The 21,443-nt window shown below is 36.5% G+C and overlaps 1 protein-coding gene across 3 annotated transcripts; it reads right to left on the reverse strand.

The window, feature by feature from the left end:
• Positions 1-3,662: 3,662 nt before the first annotated feature.
• COPS5 (COP9 signalosome subunit 5) lies at positions 3,663-20,780 on the reverse strand. 3 transcript variants are annotated; one of them, XM_032421821.1, is made up of 8 exons: positions 20,279-20,780; positions 17,631-17,865; positions 16,532-16,660; positions 15,795-15,860; positions 15,185-15,270; positions 10,256-10,367; positions 5,849-5,997; positions 3,663-3,898 (listed from the first exon to the last, which is right to left on the reverse strand). In XM_032421821.1, the coding sequence occupies exons 1-8, from the start codon at positions 20,392-20,394 to the stop codon at positions 3,814-3,816; spliced, it is 978 nt and encodes a 325-aa protein (XP_032277712.1). In that variant the 5' UTR covers positions 20,395-20,780; the 3' UTR covers positions 3,663-3,813. The 3 variants fall into 3 exon arrangements, with proteins under 3 accessions (XP_032277712.1, XP_032277711.1, XP_032277713.1); XM_032421820.1 differs by having other exon boundaries at positions 20,085-20,747; XM_032421822.1 differs by lacking the exon at positions 20,279-20,780 and adding an exon at positions 20,077-20,164.
• Between the last annotated feature and the right edge of the window lie 663 nt (positions 20,781-21,443).

Raw genomic sequence — 21,443 nt, forward strand, 5'->3', positions numbered from 1 at the left:
GACAAAACAAGAGAACACACAATTAGATTCTCAATTTTCTAACTAGTATTTTGCAAACACAATTACATAGATACATCAGTTATTAAACAGTGAATGAAATAAATACCTCATAATTTGAACATAATCTTTTACTTATTTTATTTCATAAGGATAAGTAAAAATAAGAGTTGTCACTTTGTGTAGTATATTTTCCCATCTTCAAAAAAAAAAACAAACCCATAAAAACACCAAGCCAAACATCCCTGCTCTCACATTGCTCACTGATGTGTCTTTGGTGTTTATAGTTAAACAATCCAGAAATATAGAAAGAAACCTTGGAAATTCAACAGTCTCTGTTCAGTTCAGTTTTTTCAGCTACATGTGGATACAGTGCAGACTTAGCAATATAAATGAACTCCTCTCTGCATGCATGACTTACGCATCTGTACCTCATCACTCATAGAACGGTTTTTGGAAACTCTGAACCTCTGCAATATGCAGCAGCCCAACTCCCAGTTTCTGTGATTCATTGTATAGTTACTTATGCTCTTGCTCTTCTGTGTTTATTTTCAATATGGCTACACTGTTGGGCAGTTTATTATTATATTGTGCAATGCAGTGATTTTTCAAAATCCTGAATACCAGGTAGTCATACTAATTTTTGACAACAATCTTCAGACTTGATCCCTCAAGTGGAGGACATGTTTGGTCTCACAGCTTATTTTCCAAATTCAGAAACAAATGGAGCACAAACGGTTTTTCTTCCCATTGGTTCTTTGTTCTTGGTAGTAGTGCTGATTTCAAAATAACAACTTGTGTGGTGTTTTATTGTTAGTCAATAAATAAAATTGTAGAATGAAGTACTCAGTTCGTAACTGGACAGTGTAACCCAAAAATTGTAGTAATGCATAAATTCTCAATAATATACATAGAAAGTACTGTTGAATTATTTGTAACAAAGACCTTGAGATACTAAAACAATCTGGAAAATTTGGAAAACCCTTGCTTCTGGGATCTTTCTGTATGTACCCTTAAAGGGTCCCAATCCCCATTCCATATGCACTGACTCCTTTCTCTCTGTTTCAGCCTGTGCTTCTGGCTCCAGTCTTATTATTTGGACACTGGGATTAAGTTTTTGATGACGAGTGACATTTCCTGTATATTATCACCAAAGAGCTTGGAGAAATTATTTCTGAAAAAACATTGAAACTGAACAAAAAACACACTTTACTTAGAAAATGCTCTTTTTGGCTCCTGAATAGCTCAAAAGTGTAAGATAATACTTTGCGGGAAAAGACAACCCCAATTCACAACTTAGTTTCTGAATGATGGCTGTAATTGAACCCTGATTTCCTAAAAGCTCATTAATATAAATTGGAGCACTTACACCAAAAGTTATCATGACAATACAATTTAAAGATATACTTTAAAAATATTTGTAAAGGATCTTGCTTTTTAATAAAGCAAGTACATTTACAACAAAATGCAAATGCTCCTTTCTGAGTCATTTTTGCCTGGGCTGAGTACAGGGAACATTATTGGTTGCCTCTGTAGTATCTATTTAACCTTAGTGTGTAGTAGTTATGCATTTTGGGGATTATTGACCCCATTCCTACCTCCAGGCATGGCCCTTAATTGATCTAAACTAGTCCCTATATATAATCTCAGAGGTGGGCTCATTTTTAATCCATTAGACCAGTGTGAAGTTTGAACCTTCCTCTGACAGCTCTTTACCTCTAACTGGATGGTGTGGTGTGCAGCCAGTTTGGGGGAATACAGCTTTAGATTTAGGCCAACATGTGGAGGGCAGAGCTGAGAACTGTAACAGGAAGCCTAATCCAGCTGTGCCTAAACCAAATATGATTCTGGACTCTGGAGTGAGGTAAGCCAACAAATTTTTATTCTTTAAGCAACTGTTGCTGTGTGTATATGTGTGTTACCTCCAATCAATGCATCATTACCAAAATGTGGAGACTTCTCAAAACGAGTCCAATGAAGTTAGGACTGAAACGCTTTCTTTTCCTAGTAATTCTGTTGTTATCATAGGCATTTTCCATCACACCAAGGTGTCTTAATTGTTTAGGTAATGAATGTCAAATTAAATGTGGATAATTGTACTTCAGTCTTAGAATGAAAACTGCTAGTATATTTTCATGGTGACTCCAATGGCTCCTTACTCTTTCATGTCAAAAACTTTAATCACTCAATCCTGTATGTGAATGAAACCTCAACAAGCTTGTCAGTGTTTCTTAAGGTGTTGCTGAAGACTATGGCAGTAAATAGATTTTGACTGCTCATAGGGGGCAGTCATTTTTTTTAAAAGGGTATAAAAATGGAGGTGTTTGAACCATCTGAAATTGGGGGTGCCTGCTTTTATTTAAATAGTTACAAAATGAGGGGCTCCTGGCTGGCTTAGTTGGTAAAGCATGATTCTTGATCTCAGGGACATGAGTTCAAGCCCCACATTGGGTGCAGAGGTTACTTAAAAAAAAATAAAATTAAAAGTTTACAAAACAAGACCAAAATGCTAATATATCGTCAACTGTTGAAGAATGTATTTGGATACTAATGTTAATGGGCTTCCTCATCTTACCAAAGACTACCTCATTGCTAAATCTAATGGAAAACTTTTAGGCGTTGTTTTCCTTGACCTCTTGGCAGCATGTCAAGTCACTGGTAAATTACTTCTTAAAGTTTCTTCTCTGCTCCTGTGGTCTCTTCCTCTGCGGATTTTTGTATTTGATGTTTCCATGATTTGTCTTGTCTTTTCACTCTTCATTTTCTACAAGTCATTTCATTTGTTTTCAGCCAGCCCTCACCCCCAGATCTCTTAGAAACATCAATTTCTGTTGTTTAAAACTCTTAACTCTGCATTGCTGTTAGGATAAAGTCCAAAGTGCCTCTGCAGGATCTACCCTCATCTTACCTATTAATCTTTTGCTACTTCTCATGTCCAATTGGACGCTCTCAGGTCTAACTGAGTATCAGTTCTTGAGGGTACTAGGTTCATGCTCTCTACCTCTGGCCTTCTACATGTTGCCGTACTCTCTGCTTATAAACTTGCATTCCCATTATGCTTTTCTGGCTAGTCCTCCTGTCTTTCAAATTTCAGCTTTATGTCAGGTCACTCTTTCAGGAAGCCTACCTGGGTAACTCCTCCTTGGTGTAAATGTTCCTCCTGAGTTTCCCAGCACACTATTTCTCCCTTCATACTAGTATACATACGTTCTTGTTAACTTAGCTTTAGCCTCCACAGTAGGTTCTGTGAGGACAGGAAGTGGCCTTGTCTATCTTGTTCAGAATATCTGCAAAGTAAAATTTGGCCTATTCAGTAAAGGTACTTGGTAAATATTTGAATGACTAGATAACCTATATTAGGCTCTGTCTTAAGTTATTTAATTTTCAAGAAAATAACTTAAGGTGTGACATGGTTAACATTTCATAAGAACATAAAAACGTTATGTTAAATTATATTTTTACTAGTGGACTACCAAAGAAGGTATAGGCGAATTGAAAAGTGGCTCTGATAATCAGTATGGCAAGTGAAGTGCTGAAATTCTTCGATTTAGATTTAAATTTAAAAAATAAAGGTTCCAATAAATATTTCTTTCTCTTATATTCTAGAACATTAAAGGATCCTAGAAAAATAATGTAACTGCTCCCACAAAATAACAAAAGAACAATTTCATTTTAAAGAGTTTTATTACACAATGTTAATATTCAGGACACTTCAGAGCACCTTATACTTCTAATCAGGTATTTGGTAACTGGTTTTAAAGTGTTACTTGAGTATTTTTCTCATACTGGCTTTCAGTCAAAAGTACTACTTAGTGATTAAGAGATGTTAATTTGATTAAACAGTTTATCCTTAATAACCTGAGACATCAATCCATGGATAGCTTCTATGGTAGTTTTACAGCTGTAAAGAAAAAACACATCATAAAATGTCATAAGAACTGAAAACTGTTTTGAACATGCAAGTTCCCTCCCCCCATTTCCATCCTTATACCCCCAATAATGATTTTCAGTTCTATTCATACTCCACAAACTATAATTTACAGTTTACTCTTGTGATTTTTAGCTTTCTGCATGTCTTTTAACCATTTCATTACAGTTGATCCTTGAACAATGTGAGAGTTAAGGGTACCAAATCTTCCACACAGTTGAAAATTCACATATAACTTCCGACTCCCCCAAAACTTAACTACTAATTGCCTAGTGTTAATGGGAAGCTTAACAATAACATAAACAATTGATTAGCACGTATTTTGTATATTACATTATATACTGTACTCTTACAACAAACTAAGCTAGAGAGAAGTGTTAAGAAAATCTACATTTACATTACTGTACTGTATTTATAGGAAAAAACCCCACATATAAGCGGACCCATGCAGTTCAAACCCACATTGTTCAAGAGTCAACTATACTTACTAGAACCTTCACAAGAGAGCAGTATAAAATCTGATATTAACAGTTACTTATCAACAGTTTTGGGAAAAGTTCTATTCTGGAAGGTGACTGAAATTATATATACTTCATCATTATAGACTGATTCTGATCTTACATTAAAATCTTATCATTTATTACTTAGAATTATTAAAAAAGAGATTTTAAAGAATCCTGTGCTTTTTCCTGAAATAATCACAAACAACCTTCAAACAATTAAAAGTCAAAGTCAGTGGGTAAAGGACTTAGATTTTAGAACTGATAAAAAATAAAAAGCAAAAAACAATAAAACCCCACAATATTTAGAAGAGATACAATTCTTATAAAGTTACCCAAAAAAGGTAAATTCTCTACTTGTGTACTACTACTTTTGTCCATCCTACTTTTCTTCTTATATAATTGGAGACATTACCATTGTGAAATTTTTGCTTGCTAAGAAACTGAGGTGTAGATGTAGATAAAATTATAAATCACAAATGATACAAAAATAGATGAGCAAAAACATACACTCAGTGCAGGTACCAAAAATGAGACCTAATACTGAAGAAAGATTTAATTTTATCCAGGCCACTAGCTCTATACTTTCTAAAAACTCATGGAACAGAATAAGATAATTTAACCCAAGATGGCTTCTGCTCCTAACACACTTTACCTTCCCTTCTCCCTTTTCTTTCCTGTTGACCAGTCTGGTTTTTCTTAAGATGGATACCAAGGTATCAGTTTATATAGATGTCAACATAATTTTCCCTTACTCTCTGCCCCTAATTATCACATTAAAGTTCAAACTTTTGTGAAAGTACATGCTATTAGGTAGTCTTCCCAATCCTCTATGCATCTGAAGGGCTGCCTGATTATTTCATAAGTTATCAGAGAACACATTCCAAGTTTGTTTCTAACAAATTCTTGGTAGTGAAATTTGGGATACTAAATTACTGTATTAAGGATAATTTCAGAAGAATAACTTAAGAGAGATGCAATCGTTTTTGTGATATTTAGGGGTTTAAAACTTCATAAAAATGTGAAGTTTGATAAATTTAAGAAATCTTAACATAATCCCTCAAAAGATGATTAAGTTAGAATAGATTTGGATGTTCTTTTGCAGAAGTTTTTTTTTTTTTTTTTTTTTTTAAAGATCCAGTGATGGATTGGTTTTCTTTAGTACACTTTCTAGCTAGATCTAGAAAAGATGACTGGGAGTTTTTCATTACATTACCTAGATCTTTAAGCTTTTAATGTTTTAACCTAAATTTTCTAAGCTAAAATTTGCATTTGACAACTCTTAAAGGTCCCAAGAAATTAATATTCAGGTACCATTCTAAGTTGTAAGTAAGGTGAAACATAAGGAATTTAAATCCTATTATAATGTGCAAATTCTGAAACAAAAAGAACTAGTTAGGGGTAGGAATAGATTAGCTCTTACCTGTCTCTTGTAGCTTTGGCAAGTTTGTCTTCTGACTTTCTGTCATGTGTTTCTAAACCCAACATGAAACTCCCTCGTCCCAGCTGGGCTTCTGACTGTTCTAATTTTTCAGATAAATCAAAGACCTGACCAGTGGTATAGTCTGCATTCTGCAGGGAAAATGGTATTGTGTCAGTGTGTGTGTGCATATATATATATATATTTTAATGTAAATTTTTTTCTATTTAGAACATTTCATTTACAAAGAATTCCACCATGAAATGTAAGTCTGATAGTCACTGAAGTAAGAAATCAAATTTACTTGTAAAAACTGACTCTAAAGTTCAAGCAGTTCAAGTGTAGAGTTTCCCCCCCTTTATAATTTCAAGATTAAATTTGGAATTCTTCTTTTTGACTCATTAAATCTAATACTTGTTATTATGAGAGGCTTTGAAGTACAAAGGCCTGAGTCTCAGTTTTGGCTCTGCTGCAGATTAGCTGGGAGGCCTCGGGAAAACTCCCTTACTTTTCTGTGCCTTTAAGTCATCTTTTGAAAATGGGGGAGAGGACAGTGATAATTTCTACATTAAGGCTATTATGAAGACTAAATTAAATAATGTATATGGAGTAACGTAGATAAAGCTCTTAGGACTGTCCATAGCACCTGGTAAAGCCTTAATAATTGTTAGCTAATTTTATTATTTGTTCTTGTTGAAATTTCAGCATTTAATACCAACATTTGTCGGGGCACCTGGGTGACTCAGTTGGTTAGGCGACTGCCTTTGGCTCAGGTCATGATCCTGGAGTCCCGGGATCAAGTCCCACATTGGGCTCCCTGCTCAGTGGGGAGTCTGCTTCTCCCTCTGCCTCTACCTCTTCTTGTGCTCTCTCTCACTCTCTCTGCTCCCTGTCTCTCTCTCTCAAATAAATAAAATCTTTAAAAAAAAAAAAAAAGAACACTTCCCCTGACCCCGCAAAAAAAAACCAAACAAACCCAAAAAATAAATAAAAATTACATTTGTCTTAGGTTTTCTGATTATAAAGTTAATAGTTACTGCAGACAATTTGGAAAATGTAGAGCAAAATAAAGAGGAAAGGAAACACCTATAATCCCTCCACTTAGCTATAACCACAGTTATATTTTAGAGTATTGCTATATGCTTGCACACACACCTATATTTGTTAAGCTGTAATACTACATATACTATTTGTCCCTTAATATTTCATACTTTTTAAAAAGAAAAACTTTAACAGTTACATATGTACACTTAAGCATTAAACACTTAAGCATTTTTATGGGTTATCTTTTTTAAAATGTTGTAGTCTAAAATACAAAACAACTTTTCACTAAGATGAGTTATGAAGTATATGTTCCATTTCTTTCCCTTATCTTCAAAAGAAGAGAGTGAAGATTAAACAAATGACTTGGCAACAATTAGTACATTACTCTATTTACTCAATCTGTAAGACAGTGTACATGTTCAATCACCAAACATGAAAAGTTATTTGCTGTCATCATACTCACTACAGAGGGCCCTTTACAATGCTACCAGCTCTTCCAATGATTTTATAAACTGATGATATTTAAAAAAAAAATATTTATTTATTTTGAGAAAGAGCGTGCACAGGTGAGGGGGGGAGAGGCAGAGGCAGAAGGAGAGAGAGAAGCAGACTCCCGGCTGAGCAGGGAGCCCGATGCGGGACTCGATCCCAGGACTGTGGGATCATGACCTGAGCCAAAGGCAGATGCTTAACCAACTGAGCCACCCAGGTGCCCTAAAATGATATTTTTTAAAGATGCAATTATATTCACTTTGTCTGGATCTAAATGGTTTAGGACACCATTTTCCCCTCTACAGATTTGAAGAAAAGCTTAAGGTTTGTAGACCACTTCACATTTGGAGGATTTAGCTCAAGCCATAAAAATGTAAGATGGCAGGAACAGGTTATACTATTAAAGTGAAATAAAATGACATCAATTACATTTTAAACACACAGAGAATGAAGAGGGAACTAATTTCTTAAATCAGAAAACTTTTTTCTGGTAGCTTTTAGGTTATATGCTTTAGCTGGAGAAAGAGATGCGCTGAACATACATTTATAGATTTTTTCTTTTCTTTTTTTAAGATTTATTTGGTTTATTTGAGAGAGAGAGGGAGCATGAGAGGGGGGAGGGGCAGAAAGAGAGGAGACGCAGACTCCCTGCTGAGCAGGGAGCCCAATGAAGGGCTCAATCCCAGGACCCTGGGATCGTGACCCAAGCCGAAGGCAGATGCTTAACCGACTGAGCCACTCAGGAGTCCTATAAATTTTTTCTTAAAATGCTACAATGTACCATATATACAACCACAAAAAAGAAGAAAATATAATTTAACCTTTTCTTGATTATTAATGTCCTCAATATATGCAATGCTGGAAAACAGGGAGAGCCATAGGCTGAGTAGGTAGAGCTGTTTGCCTTTACACAAAGGTTCAGACTGCTCTGGTCTTAGTGTTTTCTCCCTCTGCCATCATGTGTCACTTCTGGTTCTCATTAGTATACTTGCCTCTAAGGAAACAACTCATACAAAGCATTTAGCAGTATATGGCACAAAGGAAGCACTTAATAAATGTTTGCTATAATGATCACTTTCCTTCCTTCTAATTTGCTACTTCTGACTGTTGAGGTTACAAAATAAGAACAGAAAGGCTGCCAGAACTTGATTTAAAATCACAGAAAGGGTTGCCTGGGTGGCTCAGTCAGTGAAGTGTCCAACTTTTGGTTTCAGCTTGGGTCATGATCTCAGGGTTGTGGGACTGAGCCCTCTGTTGGGATCTGAGCTCAGCAGGGGGTCCGCTTGGGATTCTCTCTCTCTCCCTCTGCCCCTGCTCAGGCTCTCTCTCTCTCTAAATAAAATCTTTAAAAAAAAAACAATAAAATCATAGAAAATATGCTCTATGAACAAACAAATAAACCAAACAAAAAATAATAACTTACTGAGGCTTTATTATATGCCAGGCACTTTGTTAACTGATTTATATAAAGAATTTCATTTAATTCTCATGGTACTTAATGATGTAGGTACTATTATCACTAAACTCAAGAAAAGGCTCAGTCTCATTAAATAACTTTCTGAAGGTCACACACAGCTAGTAAAGTTCCAGAGTTGTTTTTGAACTGAGTTTATCTTATACCAAATTTTGTGGTTCTAACCATTATGCTATTCTGTACTATGTGAGGTGGCCTACTTTAAAAAAAGAAAAAAAAAAAACACACAACTGTTCCTGACTAAGCTCTAGATAGAAGCCTGTAAAATAAATATCCTTCTAAGTATGTTAGGTTTTAATGATATATTAGAAAAAATTCAGTAATTTATTTTATCTTATTTTTTGCTGCCCAGTATCTGCTACTTTAAGTTAATGATATTCTGACTTCCTTCTGGGGACAGCCCTTCCTAATTCTTAGTCCACGTGCTCCTGAGTTTTTTCTAGCCCAGCCCAGCAGTGAAGTACTTGCCCTGATACAGCTACTCATGGTGTTCATTCCCTTGGCCACAGGTTTAGGGATGGGCATGCAACCTAAACAAAGCTCAGACACAATGAGGTTTTGCCTGGAGATACGTGTATGTGTATCTTGATCTTCTCTTTTGAATGTGAAAATGGGAGGCTGGGAGGCCTGAAGTTAATGCTGCCATCTTGTTTTCTTTTCCTCCCGCCATGACCCCCCCCTTTTTTAAAAAGATTTATTTATTTTAGAGAGAGCATAAGCGGGAGGGGTAGAGGGAGAGGGAGATAGAATCCCAATCAGACTCTGCGCTGAGTGCAGAGCCCCGACACTGGGCTCAATCTCATGATTCTGAGATCAGGACCTGAGCCAAAACCAAGAATTGGACGCTTAAAGGCAGGCGCCACCCAGGTGCCCCTGCCATCTTGTTTTCATATGAAGCCTAAAACTGAAGCCAACTGATACGAAATCAAAGCTGAGACAGAAAGACCAAGACCTCATAATATTGTTTCCGTGCAAACTTGCTATGCCTGAAGTAAGCCCTATTCCTGGACTTTGTAGCTTAAAAGATTCTCTTTTTTGTTTAGGCCAGTTTGGTTGGGTCTCCTGTCACCTGTAACTGGGGTCCTACCTGAGACACCTGACACAACAAAAAACAGTATTTGTATTTTTCTCTCTGTAAGTCTCTTTAAGGCAGGTGCAGATTTCACCCTCATCTGGCCACTTGTATTTGTCACTTGGACTTGGTCTCAATGGTACATGACATAGATCTTGGCTTGGCCTAGTATCCCAATTCAGCTCTGGTCATGTGCAGAATCTGAGCCCAGCCCTGGTGTCTTGGCCAAGTCAGGTATAGCCTTCCCATGAAAAAGAGTTTCAGATATTAAACAACTTATGTAGCTTAGATAAAATTCATATGCATCCCTTGGGAATACAGTACTTACAGTAAGCAAACTAGAGGAACTCAGCGTATTCACCCAGTATTTATTCCACAAAAGCTCAAGCAATTTGCGATCCAATGAGGATTTGAAATATGAGACTTCTAAGGCATAATATCTATGAAACAAAAGGACAAATTTATAAGTTAAAAAAAAAATTCAACCATATCATATAAAAGTTATGGCCAAATTTAAGTGAATTACATTTTATATCCAAACAGTTATGTTTTAGTTTTTAGTCCAATAGAACAATAGGTAACCATGGTTTCCTTACTCTTCAGAGGTGTGGTTTCAAATCTTCTGTTAACCAAACTTTGTGTTATATTTCTTCCCACTGTAGAGCCCAGAAATTCCCCACAACTTATCAACAACCAGTCAGAACTTCTGAATGACATATGTTTATCCATGTTATCGAGTTCATAAATTCTAGCCAATAGCACATAAACTTAATGAACTGCTTCTCTAGGGTCAATGACAATTTTTGATAGGCTTTTAAAAATACTGAAAATGACATGTGGATTTCCCATTTCTCCCTTTCTAATCCCCTAATTAGGGCCTATTGCTTTTTTGGAAAGCAAACCTTAAAACAGAATCCTTAGAGTGCCTAAAAAAATACTGCTTCTAAAGGTGCCTAATTTGTAATCAGTGAGGCGCAAGAAATATTTGGTTAAATGTACGAAAAACATGTATTTTTGAAGTAATAAATATTTGAATACCTCCCTAGGTTCTGTACATCAGTAGATACAAAGAAACACAAGGGACTTTTTTACCTTAAGGAGCTTATTACTATTTTTAGGGGAGATGTGGTATGAAGCCACAAAAAATTAAATATAATGATATATACTGAATAACAGTAAGTGATGCTATAGTGAGTATATAAAATTAATCATCACCAATTAAATGTTAGAGATAATGAATACTCTCAGTGTAGACAGAATTGCCTGAGAAGCCCCAGGGAGAAGGCAGGCCTGACAGTAACCCTTACATGAGTCTATGGTGTGTTTATGTAGACAGCAAGGAGAGCATTAGGCAGGGAGCATTGACTCACAAATAGGAAAGTCATGAAAGGAATAGTAAGTAAATCACTTTGTCTGGACAGTTAAGCAAAAGCAGAATAATTATGTGAGGGGAACCTAGGAGGCTTTGTTGGGGTCTATTTGGTGGAAGATATTACGTGAAAGGTTATGAAATTTAAACTTCATGGGTGGGGGGATGGGTTATATAGGTGATGGGGATTAGGAGTGCACTTTGAGCACCAGGTGTTGTATGGAAATGTTGAATCACTATATTATACATCCGAAACTAATATTACACTGTATGTTAGCTAATAAAACTTAATAAAAACTTAAAAAAAGAAATTTAAACTTTATCTTCTAGGTAGTGGGGACTCATGGAAGATGTTTGAGCAGAGCAATGATTGGGCCAAAGAGGTGTTTGAAGAAAGCTGGCTTGTGATAGGATGTGTTTCAGAGGAACTGTAGGCAGGGAGACCACAAAGGATATGACTGCAGTGCAGCAGATGTGAAGAAAGGCTCAAACGCAGGTTAGTGGTGCAAAAGATAAAGACATGTGGACACAATAAGAAATGCTTATTGATTCAATTCAGGAGTGAGTGAAGAAATAAAAAAGAATAAGAATTTAAGGACATCAGAATTAAGTGAGGGTCTTTTCAAAATTAAGATACCTATGCAGATCTGAAGATGGGTAGGACATAGCTAATGAAATGTGGAAGTGGAACAGTATATTTCTTGAGTGCCTATTATATCCTGGGTGCTTTACATACATTCTCATTTAGTCTTTCCTATAACCATACGCAGAAAGCATTTATTATTCCCAGTCTATAGACAAACGTTCAGAAAGAAAAGACTTTACTCAAAGCCACATAGCTAGTAAGTGGCAGAGAAAGGATATGAAAAGTTGTATCTATTATCAAAAACCTCACAGTTTTATTTTTACATGTAGACTGTAGACATTTAAGAGAGTATTTAACAAGTGAGGTCTCAGGAGTAAGGGAATTAGGTATGGGGAGGGGATGAGGGGCTCAAGTAGAAAGTCAGCTTTAGAAAGGAGGGGGTTGTATCTCTGATACTTGAGGAAAAAAGAGACGAGAGGGTGAATATAGCAATAGATATTTGGATTTATAAAGGATGGAAAATAAGGGAACTCAAACGAAGTTCTAGAATAGAGTTTATGTTTTAAAATTTATGGATCACCTTAATGTAATTACTGTTTTAATTCCATAGGTTGATGCAATGAAATTTTTTGTCTAACATGTAGTGATTAGCTGCAAATCTCAGTAGCAGAGTTGAAAACAAGAAGAACATTCAAAATTACTTGTGGAGCTAAATCCTCATCTTCTGTACAGGAAGTCAATAATAGATACTGCCTAGAACTGAAAATCAAGAAGTAGCACTATCAGCACGTTGTTTGAAGAGATGTGGTAAATACTTACAGGAATAACTATAATAGTTTAAGTGACTGCCTCTGGGGGGATGGGAAAGGGAATGGTACAAAATTGTTGTTTTTCATAAGTTTCATTGAACCATTTTACTCTCTAAACCATGTTCCTGCATAACACTGACAACATACAAGCTAACTTAAAAAAAAAAACACTTTGTGTCCTATTTTCACTAAGGTTCTTCAATGTTAAAAACATTTAATATCTACATTATATTCTATGTTTTAAACAGACTTTGGGTGTACAATATGATATGGGATTTAAGGTAGGAAAGAAAAAAGACCAATATAAACTGCACATAATACTTCATCACCAAATAATTTAGGAAATGGATCTATAAGCAGCCTGCCCCAAACCCCTGCTCTTTCAACCTGGCACTATATTTCATTAAAGATTTTAAACAAAAATAAATTAAGCCCCTTATTTGCCCTAGGAAAGAGTTTATTCTCTCTTATTTAGGAATTGATCCTAAGAGAACATCTTTGAATATCCAAGCAATTCCAGATTCAAAATTCTAGGCTCTAGCAATGTAGATAGCTAGAAAGTGGCTATTCTTCCCTGATGGGCTCGTATTTCAGTAAAATAGGAAATGTAGCTTTGTTTGGATACAGAAAGCATAGACTGCCTCAGTCTTTTTTCTTTCAAAAGCTGCTGTTGGTAGTGAAAAAAGTAGTGTAGGTATTAAAGGTATAAGATTTTTCTACTGCTAAAACTCAATATAAATGAAAAAAAAATTGACTATTACTCTGATAAAGTATCACAGCAAAGGTGTTTCCAGGCTTAGGAGGAATTCTCTCAAACTGGAATGGTTTAAATTTTTTTCTTTTTAAAAATTTTTTTCCAATAGGGTAAATTATGTGATTTAATCCCAAGCCTCTAACTGAAAATAAAAAAGAATCTTTTTTCCCCCCCCCCAGAAGTATGTCAGGGATGACTGATGTATTTTAAAACTCAATTTTAGAAATTCTAGAATTTTCTAAGAATTTCTGAACAGAAGAATAATAGCAGTAGTAGCACATGGGTAGTCAAGGTAGTCCTAGAAGTTTGTTTAGGAGGTATGGAGAAAAGGGGACTCTAGATAATCATTTAGGTAACTTTTTTGGTGGGGGTGGATGGCCACCCTTCTATGTGCCATGTCTGATTTAAATGTTAGGATACAGCAATGAATTAAGTCTACTGTCATGAAGTTCACATTCTAATGGGATCAATAACAAGGAAACAGAAACATATCAGATGGTGGTAAGTGATAAGAAAAATAAAGCAGGGACTGAAACACAGAGTGACTGACTGGAAGGTGTTATATTAGGGTGACCAGTGAACATTCTCTCTGTTAAGTGACCCTAAAACAGATCCTCCATGACTGAAGTAGTTAGTGAGCCACGGGGAAATAAGGAACAATTTTCCCAGCAGAGGGAACAGCAAATGCAAAGGCCCTGAGGCAAAAAGCTGCCTGGCGCATCTGACAACCATAAGGACACCACTATGGCTGGACTGGAGAGAGCAAAGGTTTAGTGATAGGAGATGAGCTCAAAGATAGTAAGGGTCAGATCACATAGGGCTGTGTAGTCCATCATAAGGACTATGGATCTTATTTTTGGTGATACAGGAAATCATTCTGGAGAAGGAGGAATATGATCTGACTTACATTTTAACAGAATCAATTTGGCTGACAAAAGAACTTTAAAAGGGGTGAACGGAAGAAGCTGAAAGACTAGTTAGAAGGCTAGTGCTTTGGTTCAGGCTCCAGAATGTGGTGGGTTGGTCAATGTTCCATGGCAAGATATATTCAGAAGGAGAAAACTGTTTTCATTGGCTTCTTTAATACTTTTAAAACTTGAGATGTAATTCATATACCTCAACATTCACTATTTTAAAGAAGTATATAATTCACTGGTTTTAGTATGGCTTCTTTAAAATTTGGAGTGAAAATGTTTAGGATGAAGTTTTACTAAATGAGACTTGAGAAGTGCCTGGGTGGCTCATTCGGTTAAGTGGCTTCCTTCAGCTCAGGTCATGATCTCGGGGTCCTGGGACAGAGCCCTGTGTTAGGCTCCCTGCTTGGTCGGGGGGTCCTGCTTCTCCCTCTGCCCCTCCCCCCTGCTCTTGCGCTCTCTTAAATGAATGAATGAATGAATGAATGAATGAAAGAAAGAAACCTGGGTACTTTGAGAGCTTGCAGACATGCTTGTGTCAGGCTGGCTCTGACTACAACTTCTTTCAATTGTTAATTTCATCAATGGGCTAAGTACCTTATACTTTGATAATATGTATAGTTGTGTGAAAGGCAAATAACAGGTTAGAACAATTATTAATAAAAAATTCAAACATTATCCTAAATTTTATATTCTTACTACAATTTTAAAAGAGATTATGAAATGCATTTCATCTGAAACTTTATTCTCATCTGTAAAATTAGGGGCTTGGACTAAGGTTTCTTACGATGATTGTGGTATGAGATACATTTTAAAATTACTTACTGTTTGCAATGTACACCAAAGTCTTCTATTTTATTAAGTGGGATAGTCTGGTACTCAGAAGGTCCTTCATCAGGGGGTTTGTAGCCCTCAACAAAAATGAAAATAGAAGATTAAAAAACACACACACATGCAGAAAAAACATACGTTCTATGCAGCTTTCCATTTATAGAAACATTAATTCTGGGGAGCCACATATTGAACTTAAATATTCCAGTAAAAAAAGTATATTGCTCATACTCTCCCTCAACCCCATTTGATGGCTGATGGTTGGATCTGGTTTATAGATTCATTTTTCTTGTCCTTAGGGGATGTACACGTATGCTAATATCTATTTCAGATTGCAGGGAAGGAAATAGATGTATTTAGCTTGTTGTCTAGTACCTGTCAGAATGCCATGGGCACACAGATACTTATTAACAAATGAAAACTGCTTTCTTAGCAATATATAGCGCAAACGTGTTGTCTTTTGCTAAAGACAATTTGTGTTGGTTGACTGCTATTTTGTAAATATTATCAAATTGTTTTAGGACAAAACAAGATATTAACCATAACATGACTTTAAAAATAAGTCATTTAAAAAATTATAAGGGCTTTGAATTTTAAAAATTACCTTTGGGTATGTCCTAAAGGCTCCAAGATTCACTTTTCCTGCAGATATTGTTCTTGTTGGGTCAATCTACAAGAAAGATATATTTACTATCTGCTGGTTATAAAACTGTTATATACTTCCATTTGTTTAAACGTTAAACTTAGAAATACATATGTATATATAAGACTATGCATGCATGCACACAAACACTGAATAAAATAACCAAATAGGAAAAAATAATTGGAAAAGAAGAACCAAACCAAATAACATAAAAGCTGAATAAAGTGGGTAAGTATAGAATTCTCATAGTTAATTTAGAAATTAGATCTAGTTATTATACCATTTTAAGAATGTTATTTAAAGATTTGCTCATCTCTTTTTCAAAAGTTTTCTTTTACTAGATGAACAATTTCTACCTTTCTCATAGTAACCTGGATTGCATCTAAACCACACTGAGCATAGCAAGAGCTGCTCTAGCAATTTCTGACTTAACTCAATTCAGTCAACATTACTGAATGTCTACTATGTGCAGGGAACTGAGACATAGGTGCTGTGATCACCCTCATCTTACAGAGTGGGGGAAGAGTTGCAGAGAGGTTAAGTAACTTGTTTGAAGTCCCAGCTTCTAAGAGGTGGAATTCAGATTCAATCCTAGGCATAATGACACCAGATTGTTCTACAATTTTTATTTCTCTGTATACCTGCTTTAATAAATCTTCATGAAGAACTTAATTAAGACTGGTTGCAAAAATACTTACTACTACTGCTACGAATGGTTCCTGGAACTGCTGATTGAGCATCTGCGTACTAACATCAATCCCAGAAAGCCAGCAGCCATAGCCAGGATGGCTGTGATACCAGCCAATTGCATTTTCAAGGCGGCCAACCTAACAAAGAGGGCAAAGAAGATTGAGGATTCTGTTTAATCTTAGAGACACTTGTCATTTGTCTGCTTATATAGCATTATGGTAAAATGAAAGCATGCAGAATAGTGGATAGCATATGCTGCTTTCAGGTTAAAAAAAGATTATTTTGAATAGGTAATACCCAAAGTATAATACCTAAAACTTCAGGCATAAAATTAACAAGATACAAGTATAGTAAGGTTATTCAGTCTGCTTCCTACTTGTTCCCCTCAACTATCCAGTTTCTCAGCCCAGATGTTAACCACTATAACTGCTGCTTATATACCTATCTTGCAGACATATTCTTTGCATATATGTAGATTAAGAGAAACACACACAATGGCATACCACAGACAGTGCTCTACACTCTGCTTTTTCAACTCAACACAATATTGTGGGGTTTGTTCCAAGTACATAAAATATATAGATAACTACTTTTTATTTTTATTTTTCTTAAAGGCTGGCTTGCAGTTCATTGTATGGATATACCATAATTTATTTAATCAGTTTTATACTCAGGAACATTTAGGTTGTTTCCAAATTTTTGGTTTTAAACATACATCTGATACTGAGTGTGAAAATTAAAAAAAAAATTTTTATGAGATATGGATATATAGTATTGTATTAGTTCAGGTGTACACCATAATGATTCAATATATGTATATATTGCAAAATGATCACCACAAGAAATGTAGTTAACATCCATCACCACACATTAGGTACAACTTTTTTTCTTATGATGAAAACTTTTTCTTATGATGAAAACTCTCTTGAGTATGAGAATTTATTAAAAAAAAAAAAAATCCATGCTAACCTTTTACACATTTTACATAGAAATTGTTGAAAATAAAGTATAAACTTTATGTAAAGAGGATAGTTTTAAGTTTAGAAACTCAAGAGTCACGACGAGACTCTTAATTTAGAGTTACTGAACTTTAAGAAACATTTTTACCTGTTTGGCATTTTCTATATATGCAGCCATGTACTCATATGCAGCAGCCTGAGCATTTACTCGGGTTTCAGTGCCCTCTACAGGCAAAGCAAAACTGTCCATAATGATCATGGTTTCACCATCCACCTTTCCCAGCATTAAGCCCATCACTTCCAAGTTGCCTCCTGATCTGGCATGCATCACCATTTTCAGTAGAGCCAATGCTGAGATTTTGCAGTACTTAAAGTAATGGTGACTACAAAACAAAAGCACAGTGTAATTAACTTATATAAACACAATTTCAAAGCCAGTTTTTGTAAAGATAACAAGTTTGAGGGAATTTACAGTGATGGGAAGGGGAGAAAGAGTGTAGAATATGGGAAAGAAAAAGGAAGTAGAGTTCCTGCAGGGGATAGGAAATGATAAACATGTCAGGGTCCTGCAAAGTATTTCCTTTTAGGGGAAGGGAAAAGTATGAAATAATTTTTTAAATATGCTATTCAAGTAGATAGAAATTACATGACCAGTTCAATAGACTTTTCTCAATTAATTTTGGAATCACCAAATCTGATTCTGACTCTACTTGGATGGTTGTGCCTAAAGATTTTCAGGCCTAACTTTCTCGCCTAATGGTTCCAAATGTGGGCTCTGACATCCATCTGCTTAGATTTGAGTCTGCCATGCCATGCTAGCTGTAGCCTAGAGACAACCACTTCATGTCTGTGCCTTAGTTTCCTCATCTGTAAGTAGGAATATTTCACAGATTTGTTAGGAGGAAATAAAGTAAGTGAAATAATGTATATAAAATGCTTAGCATACTGCCTAACACATATTAAAACTTTGTAAGTGCTAGCTGTTATTAGCCTTAGCCCATCTTTTATAGTACTCTCAAATAACAGTGTGTTGTTTCTTTCTGTGCTATCAGCCTCAAAATTGAAAATGTAGCTCTAATATCTTTACTTCTGCTTCACTGTTTCAAAGTTTGTCATATGGAGATGTGACTAAACTACTCTTGAATAAAACTACATTTTCTGTCTCACTGATGCAGCCCAAGACAGCTAGGATGAATATAATCAGAGCCACAAAAAAGCAAGCAGACAGTTTTCAAATATTTAATAGGCTACAGCTACCTTAAATGCATAATCTGTTATAGAGGTAAGCAGACAAGCAGTTTTTAATAACATGGTCAATCAATGTCTCTGAGAAGCCCCTACCTCCCCCCCTTTTTTTTCCTGAGAAGCCTTTTTAAGATGTCTGCCCACAGATTTAAATCACAACTGAAAAATATGGAGACCTGGTCTTGGGAGTCAAGACATGAATTAAAATCTTGGCTCCTTCATTTACTGGGAAAAAGGAAAAAAAAGATAGTTATTGTGCTCCCATTACATACACTGTAGGCCCTTTTTAATATATTATCTCATCTAATCTTTATGACATTACTAATAGGTAGGTCTTAATTCCTTTTTACAGATAAAAAATGAAGATACATAAATTCCTAGGGCCAGTCAACTAGTGACAGTTATGAGGTTGAACTTCAGTCAATTATTCACTTAAAAGTTCACTGCCTCAGTGTGATCATGAAATAAGTTACTTACATTCGCTTGTTATTTGCAAAAAAAGGAATGAAAACAGTACTGGGCTGTCATGTAGATTAAATAACATATGGAAATTCCTAGTTCAGTGCTCAGCCCATATTAAATAATTGATAAACATGCTGAATCTGAATACTGACTGAGAAAGATGGAAGAATGGTTTTATGTTGACCACTGCTGTCCTTTCTACCTCTCCATTTGACAGACTATGCTCTTTTTACTCTATAGGGAATACAATCGGCTTTCAGGAAAGGGTAAATGCTGTGGGTAAAGAGTCCTTGACTTGTCATTATTCCCAGAGACACAGGGCTTTTGCTAAGGAGCAAAGAGCTTTAAACTCTTGTTGATAAAATTCCTAGCTCTTGAGAACTGGTGGAGTAACGTTTTGGGAGACTGGGTGGAGCCTAGTTTCTGAAACACTTATCAGCAATCAACAATCAATTATAGATCTCTAAAAGATGGCTCATAGTTATTTTAGAGACCTGGGCTGATTTAGTTTTTGAAGACAGGTGCAGTCTCCAGTCTGAGATAAGCTGAAGGTCCTAGCAAGGTGTAAATCGACACAAGGCTTAAGGCAGGGTGTGTAGCATATATATGACAATACAGATACTGAGAAATGAGAAATGAGAATCGCTTGTCCTTTTCCTCTTACATCCTCTGGAGGCAAATGGGTTAGAGACAGAAAGGGGAGTCGAAGCAAGCCCCAGGAGAGGGGTTTTGGCTCTACGTGCGGAGACAAAAGGACCAAAATTTCTTGGGCGCATATTCTTCTCCCTGCCCATGAAAACACAAACTCTCCACCTTCTGCACTCCCACTCCCCCTGGGTGTCCTAAAGTCCCGCCGCCCCTTCCCTCCCCTGCGTCTCGCCAGGGACCTCCTCACTCCTTAGTCCAGGGCTTCGCCGCCAGTATTTCTTGCTGCTGTTTCTTGTCGTATTTGTAGATTTCATCGATACTCTGGGCTTCCTGCATGTTGTTGGCCAATTCCCAGGTTTTCTGAGCCATACCACTCCCGGACGCCGCCATCGCCGAGGAATCGGAGAAGTTGTCGGCTCCACAACCAAGACGCAACTTTACCTCGCTAGGTTCCCGGGTGTGGGCTTCGGACCCTTCCCACCACAGGTGCAAACTCGTACTAGTCTCTCGAGGCAGCCATGACACCTAGAACCGGAGGTGAAGTCGGTACAGACCATTCGGGGATGGCGGGAGCGCTTCCGGGATGACACGATATAAACAGCAGTTACATAATAGAGACAGAGGAATCTTCTTGTGGTTGAAATGAGAACATATTATCGTAGAAAATTATATGTGTGAATAAGGACAAACACGATGATTGGGTATGAGAATGGTATAGCCTTCCGCACCGGAAGAAGGGCATGTTAACGTTATGCCAGAAACTGGAACTGGTCCTCTTTGTTCGTACTGCGCAGGCTCGGCCTCCGCCATGTTAAAAATGGGTAGATCTTTAGGCTGTGATGGGAAAAAAACCTGTTTTTATGTGGGTGTAGGTACCATAAATAAAATGTTTGTTGAAAGCCTAAAAAAAAGGATGTTTGTGAGAAACTTGAGATATAAGTAGTTCTGGACGCAGGTTGAGACGAAGATAAACATGGTATCCTAGTTTACTTCCAGATGAGTCACTGCACATGCGTAAAATTCTGTGGCCTCTTGGTTTGGCACTACGCTTCTCTAGAGGGGAGTTCTCTGACATTCCAAGGAAGCTGTGGAAACTCGTGGGAGGCTACGATCGTGTCTTTTGTCGTGTTTGTAAAAATTAATATCTATATGAGCTAGCTAGTGTTGCGAAATGACCGGTACCCGATTCTTACAATTAGTTTACGGTTTAATCTTCAGCATAGCTCTGTGAAACCTCTTCCTGTCCCCGAGGCCAAATTAATCTCAGCAACTTTTCTACCAACAGTTAGTGCAATGCTTAATTATTTCACTTATTTGCTTGTTTTATTTGCTTCCCCTCCATTCCCCAGCTAGATTCTAAGCTCCAAAACCTAGGAACCAGTCTGTGTTCCTTGTTTTATCCCTAACACCTAACATAGATGTTCAATAACTTTTTTTTTTTTTTTTTTTTTTTGCCTGGAGTCGAGGAAGAAGGGGAAGAATAGCATCACAGCTCACCTCTCCAACTTCATCTTTAATCACCCCGAAACTTTGGATATGTGGTCAGCATTGCCTAAATACTCTCCGCTGGTGGTTGTGTTGTCTTGTTTTGGCCCGGGAGCTCAAA

The sequence above is a fragment of the Phoca vitulina genome, unplaced genomic scaffold (genome assembly GCF_004348235.1).
Source record: "Phoca vitulina isolate PV1807 unplaced genomic scaffold, GSC_HSeal_1.0 scaffold25, whole genome shotgun sequence".
Lineage (NCBI taxonomy): Eukaryota > Metazoa > Chordata > Mammalia > Carnivora > Phocidae > Phoca > Phoca vitulina.

Bases quoted from the DNA above. Each gene is read 5' to 3' on its own strand.
- COPS5 (XM_032421820.1), bottom strand. From the start codon at position 20,227: ATGGCGGCGTCCGGGAGTGGTATGGCTCAGAAAACCTGGGAATTGGCC. The intron at 15,861-16,531 runs GTAAGTATTTTT...TCTTTCTTGTAG, and splicing joins AACCATTCGTAGCAGTAGTA to ATTGACCCAACAAGAACAAT. The intron at 3,899-5,848 runs GTAAGAGCTAAT...TTTTCTTTACAG, and splicing joins GCCAAAGCTACAAGAGACAG to CTGTAAAACTACCATAGAAG.